This window comes from Pelophylax lessonae (assembly GCF_965119305.1).
Source record: "Pelophylax lessonae genome assembly, chromosome: 3".
NCBI classification, from domain to species: domain Eukaryota; kingdom Metazoa; phylum Chordata; class Amphibia; order Anura; family Ranidae; genus Pelophylax; species Pelophylax lessonae.
The window spans coordinates 24,906,271-24,931,872 of record NC_138770.1 but is presented as its reverse complement, the minus strand read 5'-3'; the positions used below and the strand labels follow the sequence as shown (position 1 = coordinate 24,931,872).

At 44.9% G+C, this 25,602-nt stretch overlaps 3 protein-coding genes across 3 annotated transcripts in view; all 3 read right to left on the bottom strand.

Moving 5' to 3' along the window:
* The window catches only part of LOC309550250 (uncharacterized protein), a gene marked incomplete at both ends in the record, with an annotated part of 974,848 nt that overhangs the window by 593,931 nt on the left and 355,315 nt on the right, over positions 1-25,602 (bottom strand). The gene's annotated exons all lie outside the window — the stretch shown is intronic.
* Positions 1-25,602, bottom strand: part of LOC309550781 (gastrula zinc finger protein XlCGF66.1-like) — a 353,589-nt gene that overhangs the window by 72,656 nt on the left and 255,331 nt on the right. The gene's annotated exons all lie outside the window — the stretch shown is intronic.
* LOC309549803 (uncharacterized protein) lies at positions 10,118-11,333 on the bottom strand (the record flags this gene model as incomplete). The annotated part of the gene is made up of 3 exons (XM_082250306.1): positions 10,118-10,378; positions 10,506-10,615; positions 11,309-11,333. The coding sequence occupies 3 exons, from the start codon at positions 11,331-11,333 to the stop codon at positions 10,148-10,150; spliced, it is 366 nt and encodes a 121-aa protein (XP_082106432.1). The 3' UTR covers positions 10,118-10,147.

Below are 25,602 nucleotides of genomic sequence, written 5' to 3'. Positions count from 1 at the left end.
TTCTCACCAGTGTGGACTCTCTGATGTCTGGAAAGATTGGACTTATCTGGAAAAGATTTCCCACACTCAGGACAGGAATACGGCTTGTCATCAGCATGCAATCTCTGATGTGTGGAAAGATATGACTTTTGTGAAAAACATTTCCCACACTCAGAACAGGAATACGGCTTCTCACCAGTGTGACATCTCTGATGTGTGGAAAGAGATGACTTTTGTGAAAAACATTTCCCACACTCAGGACAGGAATACGGCTTCTCACCAGTGTGACATCTCTGATGTCTGGAAAGATATGACTTGTGTGGAAAAAATTTCCCGCACTCAGGACAGAAATATGGCTTTTCCCCCGTGTGATATCTCTGATGTGTGGAAAGAGTGGACTTCTCTGAAAAACATTTCCCACACTCAGGACAGGAATACGGCTTCTCACCAGTGTGACATCTCTGATGTGTGGAAAGATATGACTTGCGTGAAAAACATTTCCCGCACTCAGGACAGGAATATGGCTTTTCCCCCGTGTGATATCTCTGATGTTTGGAAAGAGTGGACTTCTCTGAAAAAGATTTCCCACACTCAGGACAGGAATGCGGCTTCTCACCAGTGTGAGATCTCTGATGTTTGGAAAGATGGGACTTCACTGAAAAACATTTCCCGCACTCAGGACAGAAATACGGCTTCTCACCAGTGTGCGATCTCTGATGTGTGGAAAGAGTGGACTTGCATGAAAAAGATTTCCCACACTCAGGACAGGAATAGGGCTTCTCACCAGTGTGAGATCTTTTATGCCTATTAAGATGGGATTTAGACTGAAAACACTTCCCACACTCAGTACAGGAGAATCTCTTATCTGCTGTAAGGACAGCACTATCCCTCACAGTCTGAGGTTCCTCAGGATAAGAGGAATACGATGGTCCGGCACCGTCCCTCACAGTCTGAGGTTCCTCAGGATAAGAGGAATACGATGGTCCGGCACTGTCCCTCACAGTCTGAGGTTCCTCAGGATAAGAGGAATACGATGGTCCGGCAGTGCCCCTCACAGTCTGAGGTTCCTCAGGATAAGAGGAATACGATGGTCCGGCACTGTCCCTCACAGTCTGAGGTTCCTCAGGATAAGAGGAATACGATGGTCCATCTACACTGTGTGGTGCCGGATGGACATTTGAGGTAGCCGGGTTTTCTCCTGGACTATACTGTGTGATGTCCTCATCTTCTACTTTACAGTCTGGAGACAAAGTGAGAAAATCCTCTGAGGTTTTCCTCATCTCCCGTCCATCTACTAAAATAGAAATACAAAGATTATTACTAGAGATCAGCAGATTGGTTCCCCTAAACCAGGACTCTGCCCACATCAGACAGCTTTGTCTCTGAGGATCTTACAATTCCCCCCTCAAGGTAACTAGTAAATGGGTCCTCTGATCTCCTACCAGTTCATTTCTTTATTCATGGACCTTAGTCAGAGAGTGAGGAAACAACGAGAACTGTCTTTTATAGGAGTGACAGTGATGAGAGGATTATAGGACGAGTGTCCCCTCCCCCTCTATTACTCGTTGCCATCTTCCCAACACAAGAAGTGCTGCACTTCCTTATTTAGTCCATAATTTAGTCATGAATAACAGCGGGGCTGAGCCCCACCAGAGGTCAAAGAGTGAGGATGGGGGGAGAACAACCTAGATGAAGACTGGAATGATCCTGAAGACCACCATCATTGGGTTACTGACTCCTCCCTCATTATCACTTTCTGTTTAAGGTTCCAAAGTCTGAGGATGTTATCACATTATTATCACCATGTAAAAGTCTGTCCTCCCATCAAATCATCAGATATAAAATAAATAATAAATCGGTACAATCATGTAGTGTAAAGAATGGTGTATAAATATTCACAGAAACATTCACCCAATGGCAGCTTACATTCAGAAAGTTTATTTCACTAAACACAAAAATCAAATAAATGGTATATATGGGAGGGGGGTGATAGAAAATATGGGTGGAGCCTGCGTCCCATCTCGGCCATCCCAGGGAAGGGGTATCTGAGTGAAGGATCACATTGTGAAGCTTGTTTAGTCCGCACTGCTCAAGTCCCGGCTTTGTAATTCTATCATCTTGGATTTTAATGTTGAATAAAGCAGATAGACGGAGAGCACTAGAGGGGGTGTTATTTTCTACCCTCCCCCCATATATACCGTGGAGGAAGAGGAAGGAGGAGAGGAGTGAGCGATATCCCTAGAGGGGGAAGGGATCTGTGGGACTCGCTGGTAACACAGGAGTCAGATGGTAAGGTGAGTGGAAGTGACCACCAGCACCTTTCTCATCTGCAATTTCTGCACTCGCACTTTATCATTTATATTGGCCCTGACTGATGACACGTGTCACATGACACACATTTCTATCCTCTTATTGGACGATCACATTACTATTTATTCATTTCCTGACACTGTTTAATAGATTTCATATTTTAGAATTTTAAGTCTGATTGTTACACGGCGCGGTGATATCGCACAGATTGGATTATTATTTCCCACTTATTGTCTACAGATTTGGGGGAAGAAATTTATTTTCATTTTCGTTTGATTTTTTCATCAGATATAAAATGTCCAGCTGGTATGAAATGGGCATAACAAAGAGAATCCATATTATGTGTATATACAGTATCTCACAAAAGTAAGTACACCCCTCACATTTTTGTAAATATTTTATTCTATCTTTTCATGTGACAACATTGAAGAAATGACACTTTGCTACAATGTAAAGTAGTGAGTGTACAGCTTGTATAACAGTGTAAATTTACTGTCCCCTCAAAATAACTCAACACACAGCCATTAATGTCTAAGCCGCTGGCAACAAAAGTGAGTACACCCCTAAGTGACAATGTCCAAATTTGGGCCCAATTAGCCATTTTCCCTCCCCGGTGTCATGTGACTCGTTAGTGTTACAAGGTCCCAGGTGTGAATGGGGAGCAGGTGTGTTAAATTTGGTGTTATCGCTCTCACTCTCTCATACTGGTCACTGAAAGTTCAACATGGCACCTCATGGCAAAGAACTCTCTGAGGATCTGAAAAAAAAGAATTGTTGCTCTACATAAAGATGGCCTAGGCTACAAGAAGATTGCCAAGACCCTGAAACTGAGCTGCTGCATGGTGGCCAAGGCCATACAGCCGTTTAACAGGACAGGTTCCACTCAGAACAGGCCTCACCATGGTTGACCAAAGAAGTTGGATTCACGTGCTCAGCGTCATATCCAGAGGTTGTCTTTGGGAAATAGACGTATGAGTGCTGGCAGCATTGCTGCAGAGGTTGAAGGGGTGGGGGGTCAGCCTGTCAGTGCTCAAACCATACACCGCACACTGCGCAAGTTGGTCTGCATGGCTGTCATCCCAGAAGGAAACCTTTTCTAAAGATGATGCACAAGAAAGCCCGCAAACAGTTTGCTGAAGACAAGCAGACTAAGGACATGGATTACTGGAACCATGTCCTGTTGTCTGATGAGACCAAGATAAACTTATTTGGTTCAGATGGTGTCAAGCGTGTTTGGCGGCAACCAGGTGAGGAGTACAAAGACAAGTGTGTCTTCCTACAGTCAAGCATGGTGGTGGAAGTGCCATGGTCTGGGGCTGCATGAGTGCTGCTGGCACTGGGGATCTACAGTTCATTGAGGGAACCATGAATGCCAACATGAACTGTGACATACTGAAGCAGAGCATGATCCCCTCCCTTCAGAGACAAGGCCACAGAGCAGTATTCCAACATAACGACCCCAAACTCACCTCCAAGATGACCACTGCCTTGCTAAAGAAGCTGAGGGTAAAGGTGATGGACTGGCCAAGCATGTCTCCAGACCTAAACCCTATTGAGCATCTGTGGGACATCCTCAAACAGAAGGTGTAGGAGCGCAAGGTCTCTAACATCCACCAGCTCTGTGATGTCATCATGGAGGAGGGGAAGAGGACTCCAGTGCCAACCTGTGAAGCTCTGGTGAACTCCATGCCCAAGAGGGTTAAGGCAGTGCTGGAAAATAATGGTGGCCACACAAAATATTGACACTTTGGGCCCAATTTGGACATTTCCACTTAGGGGTGTACTATCTTTTGTTGCCAGCGGTTTAGACATTAATGGCTGTGTGTTCAGTTATTTTGAGGGGACAGCAAATTTACACTGTTATACAAGCTGTACACTCACTACTTTACATTGTAGCAAAGTGTCATTTCTTCAGTGTTGTCACATGAAAAGATAGAATAAAATAGTTCCAAAAATGTGAGGGGTGTACTTACTTTTGTGAGATACTGTAGCAGTGGCTAGAGGAGATAGAGCAGAAGTCTGTAATATACAACATAGAATATATAGTGCCGGGGTCAGGAGTATGTAATGTACAATATACAGTGCCTTGCGAAAATATTAGGCCCCCTTGAACTTTGCGACCTTTTGCCACATTTCAGGCTTCAAACATAAAGATATAAAACTGTAATTTTTTTGTGAAGAATCAACAACAAGTGGGACACAATCATGAAGTGGAACGAAATTTATTGGATATTTCAAAGTTTGTTAACAAATAAAAAACTGAAAAATTAGGCGTGCAAAATTATTCAGCCCCTTTACTTTCAGTGCAGCAAACTCTCTCCAGAAGTTCAGTGAGGATCTCTGAATGATCCAATGTTGACCTAAATGACTAATGATGATAAATAGAATCCACCTGTGTGTAAACAAGTCTCCGTATAAATACACCTGCACTGAGATAGTCTCAGAGGTCTGTTTAAAGCGCAGAGAGCATCATAAAGAACAAGGAACACACCAGGCAGGTCCGAGATACTGTTGTGGAGAAGTTTAAAGCCGGATTTGGATACAAAAAGATTTCCCAAGCTTTAAACATCCCAAGGAGCTCTGTGAAAGCGATAATATTGAAATGGAAGGAGTATCAGACCACTGCAAATCTACGAAGACCTGGCCGTCCCTCTAAACTTTCAGCTCATACAAGGAGAAGACTGATCAGAGATGCAGCCAAGAGGCCCATGATCACTCTGGATGAACTGCAGAGATCTACAGCTGAGGTGGGAGACTCTGTCCATAGGACAACAATCAGTCGTATACTGCACAAATCTGGCCTTTATGGAAGAGTGGCAAGAAGAAAGCCATTTCTTAAAGATATCCATAAAAAGTGTTGTTTAAAGTTTGCCACAAGCCACCTGGGAGACACCAAACATGTGGAAGAAGGGGCTCTGCTCAGATGAAACCAAAATCAAACTTTTTGGCAACAATGCAAAACGTTATGTTTGGGGTAAAAGCAACACAGCTCATCACCCTGAACACACCATCCCCACTGTCAAACATGGTGGTGGCAGCATCATGGTTTGGGCCTGCTTTTCTTCAGCAGGAACAGGGAAGATGGATAAAATTGATGGGAAGATGGATGGAGCCAAATACAGGACCATTCTGGAAGAAAACCTGATGGAGTCTGCAAAAGACCTGAGACTGGGATGGAGATTTGTCTTCCAACAAGACAATGATCCAAAACATAAAGCAAAATCTATAATGGAATGGTTCACAAATAAACATATCCAGGTGTTAGAATGGCCAAGTCAAAGTCCAGACCTGAATCCAATCGAGAATCTGTGGACAGAACTGAAAACTGCTGTTCACAAACGCTCTCCATCCAACCTCACTGAGCTCGAGCTGTTTTGCAAGGAGGAATGGGCAAAAATTTCAGTCACTCGATGTGCAAAACTGATAGAGACATACCTCAAGCGACTTACAGCTGTAATCGCAGCAAAAGGTGGCGCTACAAAGTATTAACTTAAGGGGGCTGAATAATTTTGCACACCCAATTTTTCAGTTTTTTATTTGTTAAAAAAGTTTGAAATATCCAATAAATTTCATTCCACATCTTGATTGTGTCCCACTTGTTGTTGATTCTTCACAAAAAAATTACAGTTTTATATCTTTATGTTTGAAGCCTGAAATGTGACAAAAGGTCGCAAAGTTCAAGGGGGCCGAATACTTTTGCAATGCACTGTAAATTATACAGTGTAAGGGTCAGGACTCATAATATTGGTATTCAGTAGTCAGTGGTGGATTACATGTATTTATGTCATGTATGTATTTAGTGTTAATGACCCACCTGTGCTGATCTCTGTAGGAGTGTCCTCCTCTATAAATGTCCCCGTTATTCCATCCTCCTCCATAGACTGCTGATCATCCCTCACATACGTCTCTTCTTCTTCTGCTTTAACCTCAAATTCTATATCGATTGGATCTCCACTCTAAACCAAGAAAATGAGAGAGAATATCATCTGGAAGATAAAAGCTTTCATATTGTGATATTATATATATATAAAAAAAAAATACATCCTCTCCAGAAGTCCATGTTCTAGATCAGTGGTTCTTAACCTTGTTGGAGGTACTGAACCCCACCAGTTTCATATGCGCATTCACCAAACCCTTCTTAAAGCGGTTGTAAACCCTATAAAAAAAAATAAATAAAAAAAAAAACCTGCAAGACAAAGGCATAATGAGCTAGTTTGCATAGCATACTAGCCCATTATGTGTAACTTACCTTAAAACGAAGCCCCGACACGGACCCCCGGACATCGATGCGGGCACTGCCATGATCCCTCGTCGTCTCTTCCGGGTTCGGCGGCTCCGGCGCGCTGATTGGCCGGAAGAGACGGCTCCAGCGCGCTGATTGGCCGGAGCCGCGATGACGTCACTCCCGCGCATGCGCGCGGGAGTGATTTTTCCGGCAAGCTCCCGGCAAGTTAATTGAAGGCCCCCCCGGACCTTCAGAGCGCATGCGCCGCTCGCGCGAGCGGCTGCATGCACTGTAAATATCTCCTAAACCGTGCCGGTTTAGGAGATATTATTTGTACTTATTATAGGCTTACCTGTAGGTAAAAGTGTCAAAAAGCGGGATACAACCGCTTTAATTGGAAAAATAAAATATGATTTTTTCAAATTCAAAACATAGGTATATATTATTTTAGGTATATATTTATACATAGGTGCACAAAATGAACAAAACCATTAAGAACAAAGAACAAAACCATTAAAACATGATTTTCACTCAAAAACAAAAACATAATAATGAATATTTACTGCAAATTAGTGTGACTTCTGCTGTTGTCTTTCAGAGACCAGTTCAGAAATGCGCGGCTTTATCTTGGCAAGTGCCACTCTCATGTCATTATCATGTCACCTCACCCTGGCCTGCTATAAGGGGGATCTATATGGGGGACGGGTCCTCACCCTGGCCTGCTGTAAGGGGGGAGATCTATATGGGGGACGGGACCTCACCTCACCCTGGCCTGCTGTAAGGGGGGAGATCTATATGGGGGACGGGACCTCACCTCACCCTGGCCTGCTGTAAGGGGGGATCCATATAGATCTCCCCCCTTACAGCAGGACAGGGTGAGGGAAGGTCTGGACCCTGGCCTGCTGTAGGGGGGGATCTATATGGGGGACCCCAGAGTGACCTAACCTCTCCCTGGCCTGCTGTAAGGGGGATCTATATGGGGGACCCCAGAGTGACCTAGCCTCACCCTTGCCTGCTGTAGGGAGAGATCTATATGGGGGACCTCACCTCACCCTGGCCTACTGTAAGGGGGGATCTATATGGGGGATCATGTCCCCCATATAGCTCCCCCCTTACAGCAGGCCAGGGTGAGATGAGGTCCCGTCCCCCATTTAGATCTCCCCCTTACAGCAGGCCAGGTTCCCCATATAATAGATCCCCTTTACATAGTCTTCTCAGTGTTCTCACACAGTCAGTCAGACAGTCAGTCACTAGACTAGTACAGCCAATACTACTCCAGTCCTACCTTTTATTCACCTGTGTCCCGACTCCCCATCACAGGCTAGGTTTTCCTCCTGCAGGCTGCAGCACCACTGTCACCACTGGCTCTCTGGCCTCTGACCTGCCGGCTTCTTCTGCTGCTGCGGCTGTCTGGCCTGGTGGTTCTCTCCCGCGCTGCGCTGGGCGGCACCTGCATGGGTTAGTCCCTCCCCCAGACAGTCCCTCTCCGCCTGGCCTGTCTCCCCCCCCCCACCACCACTCCACAGTGGGCGACGCCGGCTCCGGCTGGATCGGATTCGGCCGGGAGCCGAGCTGCACAGCCAGCAGTGAGAGTGAGCCAGGGGCAGAAAGAGCTGTGAGTGCGAGCGAAGCAGGAGCGGAAGGACATGCCCGAAACTGGAGAAATAGTCCCTGACAGCGAAGTGGTACTAGTGGAGGGTGTGCCGAACCCTCGAGACTGACCCACCGAACCCCTGGGGTTCGATCGAACCCAGGTTAAGAATCACTGTTCTAGATGCTCCAATCCACCAACCTTGTAACAGTGAGGGATGGTGTGACCTTCCTGTGTAGAATCCCGGGAATACAGAGGACGGGGACATCTCTCTGGTGGGTTTCTGTAGCTGGATGACTCCACCATGGTGTCCTGATACAGAACTTTGTGGTCCCTTAGAAACTCCGACTCCTCCATCACCCCATCCTCATCATCCTCCTCTTTTATCTCTTCTTTAACCACTTAAGCCGCAGCCCTATTTCGGACACTTTTTGTTTACAAGTTAAAACCAGTATTTTTTCCTAGAAAACTACTTAGAACCCCCAAACATTCTATATATTTTTTTAGCAAAGACTCTGGAGAATAAAATGTCGGTCATTGCAAAATTTTTTGTCACACGGTATTTGTGCAGCGGTCTTTTTTTTGAAAAAATTTGAAAAATCACTTTCAATTGCATTTAAAAAATACTAAACAGTAAAGTTAGCCCATTTTTTTGTATATTGTGAAAGATGATGTCACGCCGAGTAAATAGATACCAAACCTGTTACGGTTTAAAATTGCGCCCCCCCCCCCCCCCCCCCCCCGTGGGATGGCGACAAACTACGGTCAATAGAGATCTCAATCTGCGACGCTTTAAATGTATTTAACATTTACCAGTTTAGAGTTAGAGTGTAGCTCTTTTTTTTAATTATTGCCCTGGCGATCACAGCGATACCTCACATGTGTGGTTTTGAACAGCGATTTCATTCGCGGCTTGACTTGCGTATACGTTTTTTTTTGTGCGCGAGCTAACGGTGACGGTGACGGGTACATTTTTTTTTCCTATTTATTTTTTTTATTTTATTACAGGTTTTTAAAAAAAAAAAAAAATCTGATCACTTTTATTGCTGTCACAAGCAATGTTAGCATCCCTTGTGACACCAATATGTCGTGACAGGTACTCTTTATGGAGGGATCGAGGGTCTAAAAGACCCTAGACCCCTCCACTACACTTCCCTGTATGCAAAACGCCAAAAACGGCATTTTTGCATACAGCTGTTTTTCAAATCTGCCGCCTTTTGCAGCACAGTAACCCGGAAGTGACATCATGGATGCCGCCTCCGGGTTACGTCATCAGAGACCCGATCGATGCCGTTTCCGGCATTCATCGGGACTCCATCCAGCCGGCAGACGTGCCGGCTGGGTGCTCGGGGCTCCCGGTGGGACGGGAGCCCCGAGCAAAGCCACGGAAGGCAGCGGGAGGGGACGTCCCCTTCTGCTCACCCGGGTAACGATCGAGCGGCTCCCGAGCCGCATCGGTCGTTACCGACGGAAAGCCGACCGTCGGCTTCAAACCACGGTACCGGTGTGATGCCTCTAGCTAGAGGCATCATCCCGGTATAACTCCGCAAAGTTACCCAACGTAGATCTACGTCAGTTTGCGGTAAGTGGTTAACTTCAACTTTAGAATCTCTCAGGTTTCCACTCTGAATATATAATAAAAATGACATCAATGGTAACAATGCAGATAATGTACAGATCCTAATGATACTATCAGTGATTGTTCCTCATCTACCTGATGATGGTGAGGGATGGTGTGATCTTCCTGTGTGGAATCCCGGGAATACAGAGGACGGGGACATCTCTCTGGTGGGTTCCCATTACTGGATCCATCTGTAGGAAACACACACACTGACTGAATACATTGTTTCTATGTGTTTATCGGATGATGGGGGATCTAGGTGGAGCCTCCGTACTGCTCTCTCCTTTACAATAAAGTCTCCTCTTACCCGGTGATGTGAGGGGCGGCTGATTCTCCATCATGACGTCCTTGTAGAGATCCTTGTGTCCTTCTAAATACTCCCACTCCTCCATGGAGAAATAGACAGTGACATCCTGACACCTTATAGGAACCTGACACACACAATGATACAGTCACCATCCAGACACATCCCTTGTCTGTTACTGGATAATGTCCCAGAATTCCCAGCACCGCTCACCTCTCCTGTCAGCAGCTCCATCATCTTCTTGGTGACTTCTAGAATCTTCTGCATGTTGTGTCTCTCAGGTTTTAGGGAGTCACATGGAGGCACTGTGATGGTCATATGATCACCTGACTTCAGAAGAGGAAATCTCTGTATTGAGGAAGCAATAGGAATATCATGTTACAGTCCCAGAATCCCCCTCACCTCTCCGGTCAGGTCTGTGTTTTATTAATAGAGATAAGAGTGATGTCATGTGACCTCCCAGAATCCTCCTCACCTCTCCGGTCAGCAGGTAGATGATCTCCAGGGTGAGGTTTAGTATCTTCTCAGTCATGTGACTCCGGTCCTCCTCCGTCCTCATTGGTGCTGTCATGTCTGAAGGTTTCCCTGTAGACAGATAATATTGATAACAGAGAATTATCTGGATTGGTATTGGATGTACAATAATAGGATGAGGATATCAGGAGGTAATATGAAGGTCGGTGTGGATTTTAGCTCTATGGTCCCAGTAAGAAAATATTTAATCTGGACAGTTTAGTGTTTTCTATTATTCTTGGGGTCCGGGATTCTTATAAAATTTGGCCACCTGGATCACAAGTTACATTCTTTATGTTGGGTGTGAGATGAGAATCAGGATAAAGGTCAGGGCAAGCAACAGACGAGCGCATCCAAGAGATGAAGCCGGGGTCACTACACAGAAAATCAATCCAAGGAAACAACAGGCAGGACGAGGAATAGCAAGAAGGAGCTCAGAGACAAATGAGAATATTGCTCAGCCAATGGGAGATTATCTCAGCATGACTTACATAATGAAGGAGATCAGGGGGAGGGGAGGTGACCATAGATACATGGAAATTCAGCTGGTTCAGCAGGGATCGGTCACATTTCCATCCAAGTGTGGTCACTGCTGGATAAAAGTCACTCCATCAGCGGCTGCAGCCAATAGCTTCATCACTGATCTGTGTATTCTGAGGAGGAGCACCCCCCATTGTCAGAATACAATAGTGCAGTGGAGAGGATTTCTCCATCCTCCTCCAATGCGTAGATGGACCCAGGAATTGGTTCCGTTTTTTTACTCACTGGCTGAACGATAAAACGGAACCATGTATGGCCAGCTTTGGAAGCAAGATATATTATTCATAAACTGATCCCCCTGAAGGGGTTAATCTACATATTACCTCCTTTGCCGCTTGATCCAGCAGTGTCTTCTCTCTCCGTCCTACCAAATGGAATGTCCTGTCTGTATCTGACATCACTTCCTGTCTGTATTCCATAGAGACTTCCTGTCTGGGTAGAAGTGAGATCACCACCTTGTGGATATCAGAGGAACTGCAGCCCTGAGAACCGTCTGGTAGTGTGAACACGGCCTTGTGCTGTGTGTGAATGTACTGTATATCCTTCCCCTTTCTCTCCTTCCTGAGTGTGTATATATCAGTCCACTCATAACAAAGATGTTAAGCATAAATTGCAAGGATGTAATGGTCACATAGGAATGGCGGTGGAGATCTCTCAAAATAAGAACACTTCCTTGAAGGCTTATTTATATAAATAAAATAATTAGGGGGGCTCGTGGTTTACCGCTGATGTAGATGGCCACTCTGTAGCTCGGCTCCAACAAAAGACAGCTCACAAGACAGCATTACAGCCACACAGGGACACAAAATCCTCCACGGACATCTCCTCACAGCCCCGCTGCCCACAAGTATGTTCTCAAAGAAGAGAAAGGGCTCCTACAGGTCTGGGAAGGTGACAGATTTCTTCCCTCAGCCGTGGCGCTTCTCCTTCCAAGATGTTGCCAGCACCTCTCCTGGACACAGACACAGCGGATTGCCAGATCAAGGCACATCATGAAGCAATCCCTCTCAGGGGATGTATGCTCGCAATGCCAGCGGAGGGACTCGCTCAGGATCTTCCTCCTCCTGCCCAGCTAAGACCAAACTAAAGCTACAGAACACAGACAAGGAGGTGAGTGCTAGTGATACCTCTGTAGAGAACACCAGGGAGTTACAAGACTCACTGGAATAAACCAGTCAAAAACACAACTCTTAAGGACATGTTAGTGTCTCTTCGATCCACCATCCATGCAGACATCATGTCTCTAGAGCAGCAGTTTAAGTCTGAGGTGGCTGAAGTGTCCCAAAGAGTAACACATATTGAAAATAAGATGGGTGAATTTGCCTCCACTTTTAATGAGATGGTAGATTCACAAAATGACAGAGATGATAAAATGCACTGGATCAAATCCAAACTGGCAGATTTGGAGGACAGGTCCAGAGGCAACAACATCAAAACCCAAGGTATCCCCGAATCTGTAAAGCAGCCAGATCTGAAATCTTACTTTATCAACATACTAATGGAAGCGCTTCCTGATGCTTCCTTAGAGGATCTAAAAATTGACCATATTCAAAGACTGCCTAAACCCAGACACATTCCTGAGAATGTACCTCGGGACACCATAGTTAGAATCCACTTCTTTCATGCCAAAGAAACGCTGCTGGCAGTAGCTAGAAACAAGGATCGCTTATCAGCATACACCATGCAACAAAGACAACTGACCTCTATCACCAAACCTCTGTGTAGCGCTGCCCCCTAGAGGACTGCTGGTGATTGAAACTTATGAATTCCCCTGGGTTACCCGTAGCAACTGCATGCAGAATTCTTAGCACTTTATGTTCTTGGCTCAGTCAATGATCAGTCTAGGGGTTGATGTTTTTGTTGTTTTTATTTTATATTGGGATAGGAGAAGGGATGAGTGGGATACTCCAGCCTTGAACTATTCACAAATTTAGTGGAGTTCGGACTTGAGAATGCGGCAAGGCCGCTAATTCCTCCTACCACTTGAATGAAGTTGTGGTAAATGTTCCTGTTTGTATTTCTCTTCAGGGTACTCCTCCAGTACCCCTTTTCTCTATACCGGCTGACACCCGTCCACTGACTACACTCTCCGGAGTGGTCCCCTTCTTGGGCAGACCCCTGGGCAAGATCCTCTGTACTCACGATACTGCTTTCCAGATTCTAACAGTGCCCCAACTCCTCAGTCAGTTCTCCTGGACCTCTGGATTGAGCTCCACACAGTGCTGGTTCACCAGGCTGACTGCCTGTGACCATCACCAACTGTTGCAGAAGAGGAGGCAGCCACCACCCTCCTTCTGGCACTCTGCTTCCCACCAAAGACCTCTACATCATGTGCCCCTGGCTTTTTATACCCTGCCCCACAATGCACCAAAACAAACATTCTGTGCCAATGCCTGGGGCTGTATCAAAAGCCTGTGTGTCATTGGCCAGGTTTCCTCCACTATCCAATGTGCCTCCCCATTGGATCAGCTGGGGACACTCCCTCAGACCAGATGAATCACACACTGGGCAGACCTAACTCATAGATCCTGCTCTCTGTTAAGCAGAGTGCAATATATAATTTACCTGCTGCTCCTGATAGGCAGACAGAGCCAAAAACTATACTCAATCTCTAGCACCTGACTAGGAGGGTGCTACATAAACTACAACAGACATTTTTTTTAAATTGTGCCTGCAGGGGTAGAGTATGAAGCAGACGTTCATTGAAGGCCACCATTGGTTAGCCCCAGGATACTAAGGGTGTTTCATCTGTTGTGGTTTTCTGCATCTTTGGCTCTGGATTCCAGATATTTCAATTTTGATTTTGGGGTATGTATCATAGCAGAATGATCCTGTACAGTGCCCTCTGAGTAGCCTATTCGGCATTCTGCCTCACAGTGATGGAATTTATCCATGTCCCGGTGTATCAGGCTGATATGGGTTTGGAGTAGCTCTATGTTAGAGGTGTTGATTGGCAGCTGCTCATTGCCTGCATTACAGCATTATAGTTGTCTTCCTCCACAGCAGCCAAATCACAATCCTCGGTTTGATGTGGTAGGAAAAACAGAAAATCTGCATCACCAACATTGAAACGCAGAGTTGTCCGCAGTATCGGTAGTCTGCAGGTTACCAGAGTGCAGTCTGCCTCTTGTCATCTTCAGTGGTCAGGAAAGGGCAGAAAAACAGGTCCTCTAGTAGCAGTCTTACCAATAGTATGGATATATAACTCACATGGCAGCAGAGCTCCTCTAACACACGGCTGTCCTGGTCGCCATTTTGGACACGCTCCCCAAAAAAAATTGAAGATTAATAATGTACCACTTTAAGTATTTAGAGAAATCACTGCTCTGGCCTGAATGGAAATCTTTTTTTTTTTTTGCTTCAGAACATGTTACCCAGGGCAGGGCCACCCCATGCTATTTTTTGAGAGTATCTTGCCTACCAGCTCAGAAAATTGGCATTTTTATTCTGCTCCCTTTTTAATTCAGTGGGGTTTGGGAACAAACACAGGGAAGTTCAGCTCATCACCAGTAGAGAGTAGGTGGGTGCAGGCATCCTGACAACCAGTGAGGCATCCCTGCTCATCCCATTTGGTTGTCAGCTGGGGGTTCCTGGCTGACTGGTGAATGCAAACAAAGGGGTTGTGTGGGATGTCTCCCCTCAAATTCATACCTGGCCCTTCAGGTTTAGTGTGGAATTCAAAGAGAACCGTAGACACAAAAAAGAAATAAACAGCATTGTGTCCCCCCAAAAATGTATACCAGGCCCAAATGTGTACTGCAGGTCACCATTACAAACAAGAACAAGACAGCAAATAATCCACATCCTTACCTCCTGCAAAAATGTCTAAATAACCTGAGAGGGGAGTGAGCAGGTAGACCACATGATATCAGCAATAAGCCCAGACATAACTGGGAGCAGACACAGTGCACTCTATACACAGGGCTGTATATGATATACTCCTGACCACTGCACTCTATACACAGAGCTGTATATGATATACTCCTGACCACTGCACTCTATACACAGGGCTGTATATGATATACTCCTCACCACTGCACTCTATACACAGAGCTGTATATGATATACTCCTGACCACTGCACTCTATACACAGGGCTGTATATGATATACTCCTGACCACTGCACTCAATACACAGGGCTGTATATGACATGTTCCTGACCACCGCACTCTATACACAGGGCTTTATATGACATGTTGCTGACTAGAGATGGCCTTGCGGTTCGCCCGGCGGTTGGTTTGCGGCAAATTTAGCTTGTTCGCTACCCGCCAATTCTGCGAACACATATCGTTGTTCGCAGCGGCCATATTAGTTTACATTGGGTAGAACTTTGACCAATGACAGAGTCGTCAGGTAGAACGGGACAGTCAATTGAAACATTTCAGCACATGGACATGCCCCCTACCCTATAAATAGACCTGAGCTGTCGGCCATTTCACATCCTGCTTTTTGTCAGCGTAGGGAGAGGTTGGCTGTGCTCATGAGGGAGAGATTGCCAGACACAAATAGCTCTGTTAAGATCCACAAAAGTCCTTTTCAGGGCTGGTATTTCTGTATAGGTCTACTACAGTATCTTTTCAGGTTAGGGACAGGTTTCCAGTCGGTGCTTTAGGGGCAGTGCCAGTTAGAGATCGGCAGCAGTTACATAAATCGCTCTGTTAATGTCCACAAAAGTCATTTAAAGGGCTGCAATTTTTTTGGTATTGGTGTGCAGTGCACTATATGGGGGGGGGGGGGGTAATCCACGGTATAATATACTTTGTAGAAAGCATATTATAGTGGATTAGTAGTATTATTGTGCACTGTGCATCATTGTGACAGGTGTGGTGACTGAGTGTTGCTGCAACAATACTACAAATAGTGACAAAAGCACTTTTAATGTATTATAACTGGTGTGATAGACCAGTGGCCCCCCATTACCACATATTGAAGTGGGTGTTATCTGAGTATACTTTTACAAGTGTATTTGTGTCCTGACACAATATTGCCTCTTTTGCTGAGTAAGTCTGATACACACAGTGCCAAACTCACTGGCCAATTTTTTGAACAACTGGTGTGATAGACCAGTGCCCCCCCCAATACCACATATTGAAGTGGGGTATTATTTGAGTATACTTTTACAAGTGTATTTGTGTCCTGCAACAATATTGCCTCTTTTGCTGAGTAAGTCTGATACACACAGTGCCAAAACTCACTGGCCAATTTTTTGAACAAATGGTGTGATAGACCAGTGGCCCCCCAATACCACATATTGAATTGGAGTGTTATTTAACAGTATCCTTTTCTAAGAGTGTATTTCAGTCCTGCAAAAATGTGGCCTCTTTTGCTGTGTTAACTGTGCGCACAGTGACAACAGTTACTGGCCAATTATTTGTAGAACTGGTGTGATAAACCTGTGGCCCCCCAATACCACAGATTGAAGCGGGGTGTTATATACCTTTTTCCAGATATACTGTTATTCTCTAGAGACTTTTGTGACAGGGTAATTAAAAAACATGACAGGCAGAGGAAGAGGCAGACACTTACGCAGGGGTGGTAGGGGTAGGGCAGGAGCAGTAGGCTGGAGCCAAAGTGTGAAGTTGCGACGTGCAATTACGTCAAAGGACGCACCAGACTTGGTTGAGTGGCTCACTCAGCCTTCCTCTTCTGAACCCTCCTCATCCTCTCTATCTGCACCCTCTTCACTCTCTCTGTGTGCACCCCCAAAGACACCACCACAAACACCACCACCACCACATACCCTCTGCTTGTGTCACTGGAATTATTTTCCAATCCATCACAAGACATTTGCAATGCACAGCCATTGTTGGCATCGGATCAGGAAGAGGAGGTAGCAACAACCGCTACTCAGCAGTCTGACGACATTACCCAGATCAGCCCTAGGAGGTTGGTCCCCGCTGTTGCTGCCTACTCCGAGATCTCGATTATTAGTGGTGGGGAAGGTGACATGGATGATGACGTGTCTATGGATGTCACGTGGGTGGCCACAAGAGAGGAAGAGAAGGGGAGTTCAGAGGGAGAGACGGACCAGCAGATAGGGAGGAGAGGCAGGCAGAACTTGCATTGCACAAGAGGTACAAAGCAGACTGCAAATGTATCAGGAGCGAGCCATCAACCATGTACAGTCACATCTGGCACTACCAGGATGCCGGCACATGGCTCCGCAGTGTGGGCTTTTGTTAATGTGTCCGTTGCTGACAACAGTGTTGCCATCTGCAGCCTTTGCAGTCAACGCATAAGTAGCGGTAAGCCCAACACTCACCTAGGGCAACCACTTTAAGAAGGCACCTGAACTCCCATCAACGAGCCCAGTGAGAGCAACACCGTCAGAACCCACAAAGCCACACTCCAGGCTCTCACCGTCCAGCCTCTTCTCCTTCTCCTCTCATTTGTACTCCACTCCACCTTCCATGATGCTGTTGTCAAGTGGTTGTTCTGGAAAAAGGCAGGCTTCTGTGGCCCAAATGTTGCAGCGTAAAAAAAAGTGTCCGACATGTGTCCAACTACATCGGGTTAACGGCCGATGTGGATGCTCTGAGGAGTGATGAACCCCTGTACTACTGGGTGGGCACGCTTGACCTCTTGCCAGAGCTTGCACAATTTGCAATGGAAATGTTGGCTTGCCCCGTCCAGTGTCCTGTCTGAAAGGACGTTCAGCACAGCAGGGGGGATTGTGACCGATAAGCACACTCGCCTAGCTCATGACAATGTAGACTACCTCACATTTATAAAAATTAATGAGGCATGGATCTCTGAGGAATTCAACACATGTGACCAGTAGACCATGTTTCATTGAAATTCCTCATGCCAGGCCACAAATATCCGCCAGACCGCCATCCACCCACACCAATTCCTGGTCCTTGGCTTCGCTACATACAACGGTATAAAAGACATTTCATGTCCATTGAATGGCAAATTTTGGGGGCCTTTCAGGGCTGATGATTATTTTTTTCTGTGAATGCCTAATGTACCTCCAGCCACCAAATACTACTTTCTTAGCTGTCAGTTAAATCCATGTGGGATAATTTTTGGGGCCTATACAGGCCGACACTTACTTCTGTATCCTGTGAATGCCTAATGTCCCTCCAGCCACCAAATACTACGTTCTTAGCTGTCAGTTAAACCCATGTGGGCTAATTTTGGGGGCGTATACAGGCCGACACTTACTTCTGTATCCTGTGAATGCCTAATGTACCTCCAACCACCAAATACTACATTCTTAGCTGTCAGTTAAACCCATGTGGGCTAATTTATGGGGCCTATACAGGCCGACACTTACTTCTGTATCCTGTGAATGCCTAATGTACCTCCAGCCACCAAATACTACATTCTTAGCTGTCAGTTAAACCCATGTGGGCTAATTTTTGGGGCCTATACAGGCTGACACTTACTTCTGTATCCTGTGAATGCCTAATGTACCTTCAGCCACCAAATCCTACATTCTTAGCTGTCAGGTAAACTCATGTGGGCTAATTTTTGGGGCCTATACAGGCTGACACCTACTTCTGTATCCTGTGAATGCCTAATGTACCTTCAGCCACAGAATACTACGTTCTTAGCTGTCAGGTAAACAAATGTAGGCTAATTTTTGGGGCCTGGAATGGCCGACACTTCTTTATCCTGTGAATGCCTAATTTTTCAGACTGGAATTGAAAATCAGTGGGTCTGTAAAGGTTCCGCCAAATTGTGGAATGGATGCGGACCCATTTTATAGATGTGTGAATGGACCCTATATGTATTAGACGTGTATTTACCGGCTGCTGTCACTTCTGGCTGAATTATGAAAAAAAAAAAAAAAAAAACATTTTTTGCTGTAAAAAAAAAAAAAAATTAGGGCAACTTTTCCAATTGCAATACTTCTTTTTTGACATTTTCCATGTGCTGGGACTATTTGTGCACAGCTAGTACATTTTTTGTGGCTGCAAATATGACCTAAAGGTTTTTAAAGTTTGCCTCCAATGAAAGTCAATAGGGCCCGCCGCGAACTTGCGGTTCCCGAATTTTTGAGAAAATTTGCGGCTGACGTTCACGAACCGCCCCGGCCGATGTTCGTACATCACTATTGCTGACCACTGCACTCTGTACAACAAGGATATATATGACATGTTCCTGACCACTGCACTCTATACACAGGGCTGTATATGACATGATCCTGACCACTGCACTCTATACACAGGACTGTATATGACATGTTCCTGACCACTGCGCTCTGGTAGTTACTGATGGTGAACTCTACATTCATGACCTGTAGCGGCTTTTAAAGTGTCATCTAGGAGCAATTTTGGGTACCAAAGATTTTCCTCCTTACACCGACACACAACTTGTATTTATGTTTAATCATTTATTTTATTATAATTTTACTTTTAACAAGATTGCAGTCATAGAATTAGGAAATAGTAAAGGAAGAAATCCAATTGGTCAGGAAAATGACTTGTCTGGAATGTGGAGGCGGAGTCGGCAATAATAGAAAATGGGGGAAAGGAGAAAATAAACCCAGATATGCCCGGATATGAAGGTGACATTTGTGCACAAGGAACACCTTAACGAATACCACTATTCTATTCTCCAGGGCCTCTGCTTTCAGAAAATATATGTTTGGGGGTTTTATCTAATCTTCAGGCCAAAAATCTGCATTTTACCATGTGTGCAAAAATTATGCAAAAACAACTCTGGTATTTATGTCCTTCAATGTGTACTGTACTCATAAATACATGGGTATGATCTCAGGGATTTGTATGAATCCCACCACCCCCCCCTCCCGACATAGGAAACTGAGGGGTCTGTGCAAAGAATAAGTTGGGTGAGTGTGACAAGCATGTGTCCAGCCGTGACAAATTCTGGCCATATTCTAATAAACACAGTGATTTCCTATAATCGTCAGCTCCAACTAGTGGCCATAATGAGGTATTAGTTCCAAAATACCTCAATCAGGAAAAAGTTCAATACTGCATTATGGCCACTAGATGGACCCAATGACCATAGGAAATCACTGAATGACATAAAACAAGACCAACATTTGTCATGGATGAATTAATGCTTGTCATATTTTTTCATCTGTTTTATAAAAACGAAGCATGTGAAGTGGTAACTATTGAGCCAATCGCTTCATCAAACCACACATAATATCTCCCTTCAAAGGGAAAACAGAAATTATTTACAGAATATCAAACAGTATAAATATTTTCCAACCAATAATCTCCACCCAGACAAGATATGTAGAAATATGAAGACAAGCGGTGTTACCTCTCGTGCCGCACTCCGCCAAACCACCCAAACCCACACAGGAGCAAAGGAAAGAAGTTCTCACCTAGTTTATCTCCGAGTTCTCCTTCCCTCCTGTTGGGGGATGGAGAAGGATGGACTGAAGACAGAGAGACACGCTTCGGGGTCACCACTGTTAAGTAGAGCCTTGAAATGAAGGACATCAACTTCAGAATTTCTGTCTTGTCTGTGTAAAGTTTACTGATAAAGATATATGGGATCTCACAGCTTCTAGCTCTGTAACCCGCTATATCATTATCAGTAACCGTCACACAGACAAGCAAGACATTTTGAAGGTGATATCTTCATTTCACGGCTCTACTTACCACTCTACACCCCAAAATTTACTCAGCCAATGAAAAGCCAACACGGTACAACACTTCATCCATGTCTCTGATCATCTCTCATCTCATATAGTAGGTGAGGTTGAATAAAGACAATAGTCCATCCAGTTCAACCTGTGTAGGTGTGTGTGACTGTAATCATCTAACATAGCCCTTTATCTCCTGATCCTTGAGATGTAAGTCTAAGAGTCTTTTGAAAGTCACCATACTACCCGCAGAAACCACCTCTTGTGGTAGACAATTCCACAATCTTGTAGCCCTAACAGTAAAGAACCCCCCACGTTGCCTGAGGTTAAAACGCTTCTCCTCTAATCGCATTGTATGTCCTCGAGTCCTCATGCAATTTCTTCGAATGAACAGCTTTTTTTCTAAGCTGAGATCCCCATTAAGATATTTATAAATTGCTATCATGTCCCCTCTCAGACGTCTCTTCTCCAGGGAAAATAAATCGAGCGATTGCAGCCGCTCTTCATAGGTAAGGTCCTCCAATCCCCTAATTAGTTTAGTTGCCCTTCTCTGGACTCTCTCCAGCTCCAACACATCCCTCCTGAGGACTGGCGACCAGAACTGGACAGAATACTCCAGATGCGGTCGGACCAGAGTTTTATAAAGTGGAAGGATTATAGTCTTATCCCTGGAATACATCCCTTTCTTTATGCATGCTAATATTCTGTTGGCTTTGGAAGCTGCCGCTTGGCATTGCATGCTGTTGCCTAATCTATCATCAACCAAGACTCCCAGATCTTTCTCCATTTTTGAGTCCCCCAAGGGTTCCCCTCCTAACATGTATTGTGTTTTTATGTTTTTGGTCCCCAAGTGCAAAACCTTACACTTCTCCACATTAAACCTCATTTGCCATGTCGTTGCCCACTCCGTAATTTTGTCCAGGTCATTCTGTAGGATATCTGCTTCATGCTGTGCAGTTATTGCCCTGGCCAATTTTGTGTCATCTGCAAAAATTGATAACGAACTACTGATCCCGTCCTCAATGCTGTTTATGAATAAATTGAACAAGGTTGGTCCCAGGACTGAGCCCTGGGGCACCCCGCTTACTACCTCAGCCCAGTCTGAGTATGCGCTGTTTATTACCACCCTTTGGACACGGCCTTTTAGCCAGTTCCGTATCCAAGAGCAAACCCTGCTGTCGATACCTGCAGACCTTATTTTATAAATTAAGCGCTTGTGGGAAACTGTATCAAACGCCTTAGCGAAATCCAAGTACACCACATCCACTGGTCTGCCCCTATCTAGCTCACAGCTCACTTCCTCGTAGAATGCTAAGAGATTGGTTTGACAAGAACGCCCATTTGTAAACCCGTGTTGGTTACTACTGATGATGTTGTTGTCTTTAGCATACTCTACGATATAGTCCCTTATCATCCCCTCCAGAAGTTTACATACTATTGATGTCAAACTGACAGGCCTATAATTTCCCGGGATATGTCTCTGGCCCTTTTTGAATATCGGAATCACGCTAGCCTTCCTCCAATCCCCTGGTACATCTCCTGTCCTAATACTGTCAGCAAAGATTAGGAACAGTGGTCTAGATATAACCATACTGAGTTCCTTGAGCACTCTCGGATGTACGCCATCCGGGCCTGGTGATTTGTTTGTGTTAAGTTTATCCAGTCTTTCCCTGATTTCCCCCTCTGTTAGCCATAGTGGCAAGTCCTGTGTATTACTACTAACCATACAGTCATGGTCAGTGTACCCCTCCTTTTCCTGCGTAAAGACTGACGAGAAAAAAGCATTCAGCACGGTTGCTTTTTCAGTGTCCTCTGTAACCATCCTCCCATCATCGCTAATTATGTGTGCAATATGCTCTGCCCTAGTTTTTTTGCTGTTGATATATTTAAAGAATTTCTTTGGGTTTTTTTTACTATCCTCCGCTATTTGTCTCTCAAAGTTGATTTTAGCCATCTTGATTTCGTGTTTACACTTCTTATTTTCCTCCTTGTATTGCTGGAAGGCCGATACTGTGCCCTCTGATTTATATTTCTTGAAGGCCAATTTTTTTCCCCTAATAAGTTTTTTAACGCTACGGTTTAGCCAGCCAGGTTTGGCTTTGTCTCTTCTAAATTTATTCCCCATAGGAATGCACTGCAAGATGCCTTTGCTTAATATGTTCCTAAAGCATTCCCATTTTTCCTCAGTGGTCAGGGATCCCAGGGTTTGGTCCCAGTTTACCCTTTCCATCATTGAGTACAATTTTGGAAAGTCTGCCCTTCTGAAGTTTAGGGTTCTTATGTTCCCCACTTGCCTTTTTATATTGTTATTTATACTAAATCTGATCATCCTGTGATCGCTAGAGCCCAGATTGTCCTGGACTCCTACCTCCGAGATTATGTCTGGGTCATTAGTGATCAATAGATCCAGGATTGCATTCTCTCTAGTAGGGGAATCCACCAACTGTGACATGTAGTTATCCTGTAAGGTTTCCGTGAATAGACGGGCCTTATGCGAGTGTGCAGTCCCCTCTTCCCAGTCAATGTCGGGATAATTGAAGTCCCCCAATATGATGACTGATCCCAGTTTTGCCGCTTTACCTATTAGTGCTAAAAATTCCAGCTCTACCTCCTCCCCTTGGTTAGGTGGCCTATAGCAAACCCCCACAACTACTTTTCCCTTATCTTCTTCCCTATCGAGTTCAACCCACACAGATTCTAAATCCATGCTCATCCCATCCGTAATGTCACTCCTTTCTAGCACCTTTATATTGTTCTTGACATAGAGACATACCCCTCCCCCTCTTTTTCCTACCCTGTCCTTCCGGTACACTCCTTATCAACTGTTTCTTACATGATGAAGATCAGCCATGGAGTATATCTGAGGTGTATATCAGGGTGTGCTTCTTCCCCACATATCCACCAACATTCATATAGAAGACATTTCCTGCACTCGAGGCACTAATACACCTCGAGGGTTGTGTGCCATCCCTGATGTACAGGAAGACAGGACTTCATTGAGGAACAATTCCCTCACTGAGGACAGGAAAGCGGCTTCTTCCCTGTGTGAGATCTCTGATGTATATAAAGATGAGACTTCTGTGAACAACATTTCCCACACTCAGAACAGGAATATGGCTTCTCCCCCGTGTGAGTTCTCTGATGTCTGTAAAGAGAGGACATCTGTGAAAAACATTTCCCGCACTCAGGACAGGAATACGGCTTCTCTTTTATGTGAGATCTCTGATGAATGTAAAGATTGGACTTCTGTGAAAAACATTTCCCACACTCAGCACAGGAAAACGGCTTCTCCCCCGTGTGAGTTCTCTGATGTCTGTAAAGAGAGGACATCTGTGAAAAAGATTTCCCGCACTCAGGACAGGAATACGGCTTCTCTCTTATGTGAGATCTCTGATGTATGTAAAGAGAGGACTTGACTGAAAAACATTTCCTGCACTCAGGACAGGAGTATGGTTTTTCTCCTGTGTGAGTTCTTTTATGCACATTAAGACCATAGTTAGAACAGAAACACTTCCCACACTCAGTACAGTAAAACCTCTTATCTGTTGGGAGGAGAGCACCGTCCCTCACAGTCTGAGGTTCCTCAGGATAAGAGGAATACGATGGTCCGGCACTGTCCCTCACAGTCTGGGGTTCCTCAGGATAAGAGGAATACGATGGTCCGGCACTGTCCCTCACAGTCTGAGGTTCCTCAGGATAAGAGGTATAAGATGGTCCATCTACACTGTGTGGTCCCGGATGGACATTTGAGGTAGCCGGGTTTTCTCCTGGACTATACTGTGTGATGTCCTCGTCTTCTACTTTACAGTCTGGAGACAAAGTGAGACAATCCTCTGAGGTTTTCCTCATCTCCCGTCCATCTACTAAAATAGAAATACAAAGATTATTACTAGACATGAACAGATTGGTTCCCCTAAACCAGGACTCCGCCCACATCAGACAGCTTTGTCTCTGAGGATCTTACAATTCCACCCTCAAGGTAACTAGTAAATGGTAGAGGGTGACTAGGTGTCCCAGGAGCCACACATCAAGTCAAGACCTGCTGTATGATAGTAAATGGCAGTCTCAGTCTGGACCTACGCCAGGTCACGCCTTGATGTGTGGGACACCTACTCACTATCTACCGATATAAAATGTCCAGCTGGTAGAAAATGGGTGTAACAAAAGAGAATCCATATTATGTGTATATATAGCAGTGGGTAGAGGAGAGAGAAAGCAGAAGTCAGGACTATGTAATGTACAACATAGAGTATACAGTGCAGGGGTCAGGAGTATGCAATGTACAACATAGAGTATATAGTGCAGGGGTCAGGAGTATGTAATGTACAACATATAGTATATAGTGCAGGGGTCAGGAGTATGTAATGTACAACATAGAGTATATAGTGCAGGGGTCAGGGGTCTGTAACGTACAACATAGAGTATATAGTGTAGGGGTCAGGAGTATGTAATGCACAGCATAGAGTATATAATGCAGGGGTCAGGAGTATGTAATGTACAATATAAATTATACAGTGTAAGGGTCAGGACTCATAAGTCAGGCACAGCCAGAGAACATAAAAGAAAAGAAAAAGGAGGCGCAAACACCTAGTGCATTACCCGTGGTCACTGTTTATAAAATTTTATTAAAATGCCAAATGCATACTCACAGACATGAAGATAATTAAAATCGTGTTACAAGAATCCATCACACATGAACTGGAACATGTCCTTGAAGATAGGACTGCTAACGCGTTTCAGGAGTCAAGCTCCCTTCCTCAGAGCTGGTCATACCTGTAGCAGATCAAAATATATATTAGCTTCAGTTAAACCGGTTCATCCCCCTTCCACCCCCCAGTGGGAGTGGGCGGGGCCATCCAGTGCACCAAATTAATGGTTTTAGATGTTTCTATATCTTTTAGCTGTACATGCATAGGTTACTTGAATTATGTAATATTATTATTATTTT